General features: G+C 49.6%; 1 protein-coding gene across 1 annotated transcript; it reads right to left on the bottom strand.

The window, feature by feature from the left end:
- Positions 1–2,705: 2,705 nt before the first annotated feature.
- LOC107117230 (chromosome unknown open reading frame, human C12orf65) lies at positions 2,706–10,841 on the bottom strand. The gene is made up of 3 exons (XM_015419315.1): positions 10,754–10,841; positions 4,364–4,671; positions 2,706–2,961 (listed from the first exon to the last, which is right to left on the bottom strand). The coding sequence occupies exons 2-3, from the start codon at positions 4,643–4,645 to the stop codon at positions 2,749–2,751; spliced, it is 495 nt and encodes a 164-aa protein (XP_015274801.1). The 5' UTR covers positions 4,646–4,671; positions 10,754–10,841; the 3' UTR covers positions 2,706–2,748.
- Positions 10,842–11,188: the final 347 nt, after the last annotated feature.

Below are 11,188 nucleotides of genomic sequence, written 5' to 3'. Positions count from 1 at the left end.
GGTAATTAAGCTGTGGAATTCATTGCCAGAAGAGGTAGCGATGGCCATGAGTGTGCGTAGCTTGAAGAGGGAGCTAGACACATTCATGGACGATAGGTCTATCAGTGGCTACTAGCCACGGTGACTGAGGGGAACCTTCACATTCAGAGGCACTAATCCTCTGAATCCCACAGCCAGGAGGCAACGTCAGGGGAAGGCCTCGGCCTCTCTGCCCTGTTGTTGGCCCTCCAGAGGAGCTGGTTGGCCCCTGTGTGAGACAGGATGCTGGACTAGAGGGACCCTCAGTGGTCTGACCCAGCAGGGCTCTTCTGGTGTTCATGTCAGGGAAAGGCCTCAGCCTCTCTGCCCTGTTGCTGGCCCTCCAGAGGGACTGGCTGGCCCCTGTGTGAGACAGGATGCTGGACTAGGGGGACCCTCAGTGGTCTGACCCAGCAGGGCTCTTCTGGTGTTCATGTCAGGGAAAGGCCTCAGCCTCTCTGCCCTGTTGCTGGCCCTCCAGAGGGACTGGCTGGCCCCTGTGTGAGACAGGATGCTGGACTAGATGGACCCTCAGTGGTCTGATCCAGCAGGGCTCTTTTGATGTCCTTCTCAGGGGAAGGCCTCGGCCTCTCTGCCCTGTTGTTGGCCCTCCAGAGGAGCTGGTTGGCCCCTGTGTGAGACAGGATGCTGGACTAGAGGGACCCTCAGTGGTCTGACCCAGCAGGGCTCTTCTGGTGTTCATGTCAGGGAAAGGCCTCAGCCTCTCTGCCCTGTTGCTGGCCCTCCAGAGGGACTGGCTGGCCCCTGTGTGAGACAGGATGCTGGACTAGATGGACCCTCAGTGGTCTGATCCAGCAGGGCTCTTTTGATGTCCTTCTCAGGGGAAGGCCTCGGCCTCTCTGCCCTGTTGTTGGCCCTCCAGAGGAGCTGGTTGGCCACTGTGTGAGACAGGATGCTGGACTAGATGGACCCTCAGTGGTCTGATCCAGCAGACTTGTCTTATGTTCACGTGGTGACTCTGCAGAAGGAGCTGTTTTGCCAGAAGTTATTGCACCCTTTGTTTAAGTAGCTGTCAGGGGGATACAAGGGGGCCCATATGGTTCCACGTAGCCCTACAGAAACTTCATAGTTTGGGCTAGCGCCTCATGGATTACCACACTGCCTAGGTAAGGACTGGGGTGCTCTTGGCCCAGCCTTACCTGCTTGCTGAATAACTCACTTGAGAGAGGGCAAGATACATAAATACAAGTCTTTCATTTTTAATCATCCATTCTGGTACTGGTAGGACAAAGAGAAGAGACTGGCTTTCTACCCCGCCCTTCACTACCCAAAGGCGTCTCAGAGCAACTTACAATCTCCTTTCCCTTCCCCTCCCCTCCCCACAACAGACACCCGGGGAGGTAGGTGGGGCTGAGAGCTCTTTTGAGGACTGTTCGAGAACAGCTCTAAGATAACATGTTGCTGACCCAAGGCCACACCAGCAGCTGCATGTGGAGGAGTGGGGAATCAAACCCGGTTCTCCCAGATTAGAGTCCGTCGCTCCTAACCACTGCGCCAAAGTGGGAGGGCAGCTGTTCCCCTGCAGTTGTTTGGAGGTTCGATGCTTCAGGTGAAAGTCCACTATAGTGAATGACCAAGGAATGAATCTCCCGTCGCACGCTGCAGGCTTCTCACATGCTGTCACATGGCTCGGGAATGCCACTGTTTCGTCTCGGCAGGGCTCTGGCTGACACCGTTTTCTCCTTCTCTGTACCTGGTCTACTTTGCTGACGAGGTAGGGCTTAATTGCTGTATGTGACAAAATCGGCTGGAGGCCAGTGCTTAAGAGTGTGGATAGCAAACTACTTCAAAAGAAAGACTATTCACCAAGAGAGGGAGGTGGTTCCATCTGTAATGTCCCACATTGATCCAGTAACTTTGTGCAGGAAGGGAAGAACTTGGCTCCACTGCTTTCGACAAAAAGTACGGAACAAGTTTCAGAAATCCAGGGGAATGTTCTGTGATTCTGCCTTGGAAAAAGCATCCAGGGGGCTTTGTGCCATGAGAGGCTGGGGCAACGCAGAGGAAAAGCCAACCACGTCGCCCTGGTACTATCACCTGCATTTTCACTCTTGGAACTGCAAGTCTATCTTCTGGCAACTGCAAATTCTTATTTCGTCATCACACAGAGAGCTATTTTTGGGGCAGGAACGCACAGGAACAGAGTTCCGGCTGGCTTCAGAGTTGGCTACGCCCACTACAGCCAAATCCTCTGCGTGCATGGCTACAGAGGGAAGGCCTGGAGAGCGGACCCCCCACGACTCTGAGGCGGGCGGGCCAGGAGAGCCCCTGGAAGGATCGGGGGAGGCATTCAAATGCCTCCCCGTGCCTTCCCCGGCCTGTCCAAGGGTCGGTTTGCCTGGGCTCCCCGCAGCCGCGAGGCGCCCTGCCAAGCCAAGAGAAGGCAATTTAAACTGCCTTCCCTTCAAAGGGGGGGGGCTTGTCCAGGTTCCCCACAGCTGCAGGACACCCGGGCAAGCCAAGGGAAGGCATGGGGTGTGGCCTAATATGCTAATGAGGCACTGTCAGGGGTGTGGCCTAATATGCTAATGTGTTCCTGCTGTTGGGCATGGCCTATTATGCTAATGAGTTCCTGCTGGGCTTTTCCTACCAAAAAAGAGTGTACCCAGCCTGAAAGGGAAAAAACAGAGTTCTACCAACATGCAAAAGGCATTTTTATTTGGGGAGGGGGTGTGGTAGTCAGGGGAAAAGCAGGTGCCCAAATGCTCCTTATTTGTCCTCCAGTGCTCGCAGCTCTTTCAAACGTCTCTTCCTTTCCAGGTTCTCCCTCGCCTTCTGCCTCTTTACTTGCTTCTTCTTCTCCAGCTCCTTTTTCTCCTTCACGACCTCGCTGGTTTCGCCTTTGTAGAAGACGTCCACTTTCTCCTGCAGGATTTCTCTGGCTTTCTGGCGGTTCTGCTCCAGCGATCGTGTTTGATGACACTGGGTGGGGGGGGGGGAAGAAAATTCATTTATTGAATAGGCAGCAGCTGGGCCTGGAGGGAAAGGACAGATAAGCAGCAGCACACAGAGACTGCAGTAGCCAGAGAGACTACTTATAGGGGCTGAGCACACGGAGTCACAGAAATCTTGTGAATATAGGGAGAAAATGGGATACAGGTAGAGCGCACCTGCTTTCCATCCCTATCCTAACTCTTTGGTTTCTTGGGGGGATGCAAGCACTGTTCCCTCTAAGCTGAGTTAGTGTGAGCTAGCTCACAGTTTTTTAGCCTCCAGCTCATACATTTTTGTCTTAGCTCAGGAAGGACGGCTCCAGAGCAAACTGATTTATGCAGTAACCAAATCACTTGCTCACAACTTTAATGTCAGGAGCTCACAGAGTAGAATTTTTGCTCATAGGACTCCACAGCTTAGAGGGAACATTGGATGCAAGTCATTAAGAAAGCCAGAGGGTGCAGCGATAGCTAGATCTTATTCTGCAAGATGCTGCGGCGCTTTGGGGAGGGGTAGAGCATCCGGTGGGCATGCCCAAGGACCCAGGCTCAGTCCCTGACATCTCCAATAAGGATCGGGTTATAGGTGATGTGAGGAATCTCGGCCTGAGACCCTGGGGAGCCGCTGCCAGTCTAAGTGGACAATACTGACTTTGATGGACCGATGGTCTAATTCAGTATAGGGCCGCTTCATGCGTTCCTGGAGAGCTGTACACTGTAAAACCGCTTCCTCTGAAGTATGGCCATACTGTTGCACTCCATTAACTGCATGACAGTTCAGTCTTCGAGTACGGAAATGATATTTCTGTCACATGTTGACGAGCACCTGGCAGCCTCATAAAGACTCTGGGGTGAAACAGGCTGCTCAGTTAAAGGGGAGCTGGTCACAGAATCATAGAGTTGGAAGGGATCTCCAGGGTCATCTAGTCCAACCCCCTGCACGATGCAGGAAATTCACAAACACCTCCCCCCCCCCAACACACACTCCCAAGTGACCCCTGCTCTATGCCCAGGAGGGAACCCCTCCAGGACCCCTGGCCAAAGTGGCCTGGAGAAAATTGTTTTGTGACCCTCAAGTGGGGATCAGCATTTCCCTGGGTGTGTAAGAAAGGGCCAATTGAAGTCGATGTGAAAGTCACTCACTAAAACATTCAGCAATCGGATGTACACAGAGGTCGATTTTACTAGCCCCGATGCCCACAAGCATCTGTGTTAACATTTGTGGCATCAAAGCTTCTCATCTGCTCGCCTGGAATGTGATTATTACTCACCACTGGTGATCAGGGGGCTAATTACAAACATGCATTGCTCTAAATATCAGATTCATGTGAAGTGACGTACAACCCGGCAAAAAGCAACCGTTATGAAAGCGCAAGTGCCAACGGAGTCACCTTGACTACAATCCCCGAAGGAATATGCTTCAGGACCACACAGTTGCTGGTTTTATTTGTCGCCTGGCCTCCGGGCCCCGACCCCCGCACAAACTGCTCTTCCAAGTCCGCTTCATTCAGAGGCGAGAGGTCTTCGGAGCTCTTCTTTCTGGCCAGGAGGAATAAAGCGCCAGACGTCTGAGGCAACAGGAAACAGTGCTTTCCCCACAGCCTCGGGGCCTGAGGGACGCTGCTGAGTTTAATCAAGGAACGTGAGAAGTGCAGGAAGCTTGAAGGGGGCATCGGAAACTGGAGACTAGGACTCAGCCCTGGAAAAGAAAGAAGGCCTTGAAGATGCTGGCTGGTATTGTTCCATAAAACCAGGCATAAAACCAGACTGAGGGGAACCTCCACATTCCGAGGCACCAGTCCTCTGGATCCCAGAGCCAGGAGGCAATATCAGGGGAAGGCCTTGGCCTCTCCGCCCTGTTGTTGGCCCTCCAGAGGAACTGGTTGGCCACTCTGAGACAGGATGCTGAACTAGATGGACCACTGGTCTGATCCAGCAGGGCTCTTTCTGATGTTCTTATCAGGGGAAGGCCTTGGCCTCTCCGCCCTGTTGTTGGCCCTCCAGAGGAACTGGTTGGCCACTCTGAGACAGGATGCTGAACTAGATGGACCACTGGCCTGATCCAGCAAGGCTCTTCTGATGTTCTTATGAAGGCCTCAACCTCCATGCCGTTGGTGGCTATCCAGAGGAACTGGCTAGTATTGTTCCATAAAACCAGGCATAAAACCAGACTGAGGGGAACCTCCAGATTCCGAGGCACCAATCCTCTGAATCCCAGAGCCAGGAGGCAATATCAGGGGAAGGCCTTGGCCTCTGTGCCCCATTGTTGGCTGTCCAGAGGTTGGCCACTGTGTGAGACGGGATGCTGGACTAGATGGACCATTTCTCTGATCCAACAGGGTTCTTCTGATGTTCTTATCAGGGGAAGGCCTTGGCCTCCATGCCCCGTTGTTGGCCATCCAGAGGAACTGGTTGGCCACTGTGCAAGACAGGAAGCTGGACTAGAAGGACTATTAGTCTGATCCAGCAGGGCTCTTCTGATGCTCTTAATACATTTTCCAGGTTTTGTGTGTTTAGGCTGCTGGGCAGGGAGAGAGACCAGCTTTCTCTGACTACTCTTGTGCAACGTGGAAGGAATGTCAGCTGTCTGCTTAGTTTCCCCCCCTCACTTAGCATTATGCAGTTGCATTCCGCTGTAGAAGATTTACTGTCCAAAGAAACGATACCATGTCTGGTGGATTAAGTCCCCCACAACCAATTCTGCTGCTTTGCCTGCTTATACTGTCTGTGGGTGAAGCCAGAGCTGGGCCACGGCTCTTGCCTATGTCAGTAGCTCTTCTCCAATCCACGTTATTCCGTCTCCCCATCCCAAAGAGAAAACCAGCACGTGCGCCTGAAACCCTGGGAAACCACTGCCACATGAAAGCTTACAACCCAGAATTAAACTCCGTCGGTCTTAAAGGTGCCCCTGGACTCAAAACGTGGTTCTAGATATTTTCAGTGACTCAAAACAAACGCTTGGGGGCATTAGAAACTCAGAAGAGGGAGAAGAATTGACTGTTTCACACATGAAGCTGCCTTATACTGAATCAGACCCTTGATATCCAGGTCAGTATTGTCCATTCAGACTGGCAGCAGATCTCCAGGGTCTCAGGCAAAAGTCACTTACTACCTGGTTCTCGTAACTGGAGATGCCGGGGATTGAACCTGGAACCTTCTGCATGCCGGGAAGATGCTCTTCCGCTGAGCCACAGCCCCCTCCTCCTTTGTAAAATTTTCATTCCAGACACCCTAGCAGCATAACTCTAAAGAGATACTTAACCCTGTAGTTTAGATCAACTCTCAGTTCAGTTCAGTTAACCTTTATTGGCATACAATCAACTCACAGAGCAGGATGCGGGCAATTTGTTTTGTATTCTTGAATGTCCAGCCTGAGGAAGAGCCCCGGAGAAGCCCGTACTCCACATTATGTTCTTTTTTTTTGGGGGGGGGTGTCAGATCTTAACACAAGGCATCATGTGGCCTACATTTTTAGAGATACTGTTGCTTGAGTCATCTGTTGCCCATCTTGGGTCACTTGCCTGGGAGGAAAGCAGGTTTTTGAGTGTAATCAACAGACCTGATTCTAAATATCTATCTTTGGTCTGAGGAAATGCCTCTACAACACATCTGGGCAAAAACTGCTTGCAATTATTTGGATGAGACAAAGTCATAGGCACGAATCTGCATATATCCCAGCTGTGCTGTCCAGGGGAAGACAGGATGAACCTCAAAGAGGGCCAGATAGGAGAAACAGGAACACTGCTTCAACTTCCACTGCATATGGATATATGAAGGGACAGTACAGATTACCTCTTCCTCTCACACAGCTTTACAATAATAAGACTACAGGAGCCATCTTAAGCAGGTCTACTCAGAAGTAAGCCCCATTTTATTCAATGGAGTTTAGCCCCAGGAAAGTGCCCTTAGACACTTACCCAAATAAGTTCATCGAAACCCAAGAAACTGATGTGAAAGAAAATGTAGTGGTTTTGAGCAAGGGGGAGAAAACCTGGAATTCTTTAATTCCACACCAAAAAAGCTGAGTTCTCATCTGAAAACTCCAGAACAAAATAATAAATTATTGTCAGAATTACAAGGTCTTTAAAATGCCTTCTTGCTTTTGTGCTAAAGACTAAAGCGTGGCTTTGAGGGCTAAAAGCCAGACAATACATTTTTAAAGATCAAATGTGGTGTTTTTTAAAAAGCGCAGTGACTTTCCCAGTTAGGAGTTAACCATCCCGGAACATTATCGTCTCCTCCAGGCTGTCTTTTCCAATGATGCTCTTCAAGATTAAGGTTCATTTCTAATATTACCATAGACATAGACTATTACATGTCATATTCACACAACAGCAAAACATGCTGAGAGCACTGACTTCCTATATAAAGAGATGTTTTTCACCTGCCTGTTCTTTGCTTATCTTGGCCCACCCCCTGATTTCATTCCACATTAAAGTCACAATCCACTGCTTGCAATATCCGTCGCCAGGGTAATAAGTGAAGGGGGAGGGAGAAACTGCACCATGCCTTCCATTGCAGGACCTGCCAAGAAGAGCTCTGCACGGCAACCAAGCAGCAGATTAAATACCGTCTGGCAACTATTCATCATGGTAAGAAATGGCTACACAAACATCAGCTCTATTCTTCTAGCAAAGGGTTATCCAACTGGGACACAGGTCCTTACAAGAAAGTACAGGCAGATGGAGAAAAAGATCCACCTAGCCATTTGACAACTCTCTGTAATCTCTCTGTCATTGTATTACCTGAGCGAATGCATCTCCCATTGCTTATAACCCAGTTCCCATAGCTGAACAATGGTGGCTATCTATTACAGGGTTCTTTGCCTGTCTTCTGTCTGAAGTTAGAAAGCAAAGGAATAGTAATCTGTGTGAAAAAGACGCTAACACTGTTTCAATAAAGACCAAAGCACTGATACAAATAAAATCATATAAGCACGACTAAGTCCAATCTTAAAGTAGAAAAGTTTCCTCTTGAGATGAAGACGTATGAAAGGATGGAAAATAAAGAATCCGGATATTAAGAACTGCATCATTATTCTTTTATACTTCAGTTTATATTATGTTTATACTTATGGTACTTGACTTACACATTTTAACCCAGGAGATGTGTGGCTGTAACTCAAAAGAGTGCATATAACCTATTTGAAGATATATTGTTTCAGGTATTTAAACATATCTGTTTTTCGTTGTTCAGTCGCACAGTCGAGTCCGACTCTTTGCGACCCCATGGACCAGATCACGCCAGGCCCTCCTGTCTTCCGCCATCCTCTGAAGTTTGCTCAATTTCATGTTTGTTGCATCTATGACACTGTCTAACCATCTCATCCTTTGCCGTCCCCGTCTTCTTTGACCTTCAATCTTTCCCAGCATCAGGGTCTTCTCCAGTGAGTGCTCCCTTCTCATTGGGTGGCCAAAGTATTTGAGCTTCAGTTTCATTATCTGGCCTTCCAGGGAACAGTCAGGGTTGATTTCTTTTAGGATTGACTGATTTGATTTTCTTGCAGTCCAAGGGACTCTCTTCAAGAGTCTTCTCCAGCACCATAGTTCAAAAGAATCTATTCTTCGGTGCTCGGCCTTCCTTATAATCCAACTCTCACAGCCATACATGACTACTGGGAATACCATTGCTTTGACCATGCGGACTTTTGTTGGCAGGGTGATGTCTCTACTTTTTATCATGCTGTTTAGGTTCACCATCGCTTTCCTCCCAAGGAGCAGGCGTCTTTTAATTTCATGGCTGTCACAGTCTGCGGTGATCTGGGATCCCAGGAACGTGAAGTCTGTCACTACTCCCACGACTTCCCCTTCTATTTGCCAAGGAGTGATGGGGCCGGATGCCATGATCTTAGTTTTTTTGATGTTGAGCTTCAAGCCCACTTTTGCGCTCTCCTCTTTTACCCAGAGCAAGAGGCTCTTTAGGTCCTCTTCACTTTCTGCCATTAGAGTGGTATCGTCTGCATATCTGAGGTTGTTGATCTTTTTCCCAGCAATCTTAATTTCCGCTTGTGATTCATCCAGGCCAGCATATCTTGTTACTACTGCAATTATTTTACCTTACACTATATGTGGTATTATTGTTATGATGTAATTTCTTCCATGTTTCATTATTGAGGAAGTTCTTCGAAACGGAGTTCTTAATATCTGGATTCTTCATTTATCATTCTTCATACGTCTTCATCTCAAGAGGAAACTTTTCCACTTTAAGATTGGACTTGATTGTGCTTATATGATTGTAACTGTATAAATGCTTTGGTCTTTACTGAACCAGTGTTAGCGTCTTTTTCACACAGATTACTATTTCCTTGTATACCTACACTGTGTGTTCCTCTTTGGTTGCTGTTGAAGTTAGAAAGCAAACAGAACTCCCTGGGTTTTGCACTTGGCTATGAGCACGGGACAGGGAGAATTATCTTGAACTCCATCTCTGACTCTGTATGTGTGAGGGAGAAGTCACCTGGCTAGACGTTTGTGTGTGCAGCAGGACACATTCTGCACCTACTGGGGGCTAGGAACCAGGAATCTAGGAAGCAATTCTGCATCCATATTTTGGGGAGAAGAGGTGCAGGACTCTTGGACTTTCCCTTGCCCATCGTAATGCTAACTGACGAAAAAAAGAACAAAGAGTCCAGGGGCACCTTTAAGACCAGCAAAGTTTTATTCAAGGTGTGAGCTTTCATGTGCAAGCACACTTCATCAGACGATGAAACGAAGTGATGAAAAAAGGGACAAGCTTGTAGTATCCTTACTCTTGTATCAAGTCTCATTGTCTGACCCACACACCCCAATTACACTGTTGAAAGTTCTACCCTGTGCCATACTCAGTTACTCCGTAAGGGCCTCTCTGATGATTTAAAAACTGAGAGCGTTTGTTCTTGCAGGTACAGACATTTATTTCATTTATATTCTACCTTTCCATTAGTATGCACTAAGAAGCTAACAAAATTGTGTATGGACAAATTACTAAATCAGTACAAAAAAGAAAAGTGAAGGCTGGGACTTCTCTCTGTTGCAAGCAATGGATTAGCGGATTGCAGAAAAGTTCTTGATCAGAGGGGAAAAAACTGTCTGGCAATATGTTATCACCACTCAAAAACACGTCTCGACAGCTGCAATGCATGCAGTGGCCTGCTGTGCACATTTAGAGGGCCTTAGTAGTCACTCTCAAAAAACGCATCCTTCCAGCCACATTCTGGGATGTGAGCTCAGGCACAAGGTATGAGCTGTCTCTGAACAACTCACACTGACAGCCTGCTGCAAATCCTCCAAAGACGAGCAAAACAAAAATTAGCAGGGACAAAAAAAGAGAGGTAATCTGATAAATGGGAGCAATTGGGTCATACGCTGTAAGCACCTGGGGCCAGTGGGACTGGTTTTGGAGAGGAAAGGGGGGTGGGAAGAGAAGCAGCACTGCCCGAGTTGCCAACTCCAGGGTTGGAAATTCTTGGGGATCTGGGGCTGGAACCTGGAGAGAGGAGGGACCTTAGTGGGGTACAATACCATAGAGTCTACTTTCCAAAAGAGCCATTTTCTCCAGGGGGAACTGATCTCTGTTGGGTGGAGAGAAGTTGGCATTCCAGGAGATTTCCAGGCCCCACCTGGAGGTTGGAAACCTCACAGAATTCCAGCTGTTGGCCCCTCCCCCCGGGGGGGAGATAAAGCCCGACTAGACGTGCCAGGCCGCTCCGGCTTGAGGGGGAGAGTAAGCCTGCTGGCTTGGAGAGGAGGAGCGGCCCTCCTGGGGCTGCCTCGTCACCGTCGCTCGAGGAAAGCTTTCCTTACCTCTTTAGGAGGACGAGTCGAGACGCCTAGGACAGGACCAGGCCCTTGCCGACCACCGTCCTTGCGCATGCGCCCGCCTGTTTACTAACCAAAGCCTTGACTCCAAAGAGAGGGAGGAGAGAAACCCGCCCACCGACCAATCGCAGAGCAAGAGCCCCCTGACGCAACGCCCCTCTGTCCTATCCCAGCCCAGGGTGTCGAACGGCGCGCGCCCGAACGGGCCAATTGCCCTGGCCGCCTTTCCTCCACCTCTTGCCCCCCCCCAGCCGCGGCTGGCCAATCGCGTCACAAGGCTGCCCTCGCCGCGCGGCCCTCAGCAGCCAATCGGCCGCGGGGGCGAAGCCGAATCGCGAGCTCTGCCGGAAGCCGTTCGAATCTCAACCGCCAATCCGGAGGGGAAGGGGGGGAAGGAAGATGGAGCCCGCGTCGCTCGAG

This window comes from Gekko japonicus, unplaced genomic scaffold (genome assembly GCF_001447785.1).
Source record: "Gekko japonicus isolate JY-2015 unplaced genomic scaffold, Gekko_japonicus_V1.1 scaffold181, whole genome shotgun sequence".
Lineage (NCBI taxonomy): Eukaryota > Metazoa > Chordata > Lepidosauria > Squamata > Gekkonidae > Gekko > Gekko japonicus.
Note: the sequence above shows the minus strand (reverse complement) of the source record. Positions and strands in the feature narration are given on the sequence as shown.

Excerpts from the sequence above, each read along its gene's own strand:
- LOC107117230 (XM_015419315.1), bottom strand. The coding sequence starts at position 4,645 with ATGCCCCCTTCAAGCTTCCTGCACTTCTCACGTTCCTTGATTAAACTC. Across the intron at positions 2,962-4,363 it reads CTTCGGGGATTGTAGTCAAG|TGTCATCAAACACGATCGCT; the intron begins GTGACTCCGTTG and ends CCCCCCACCCAG.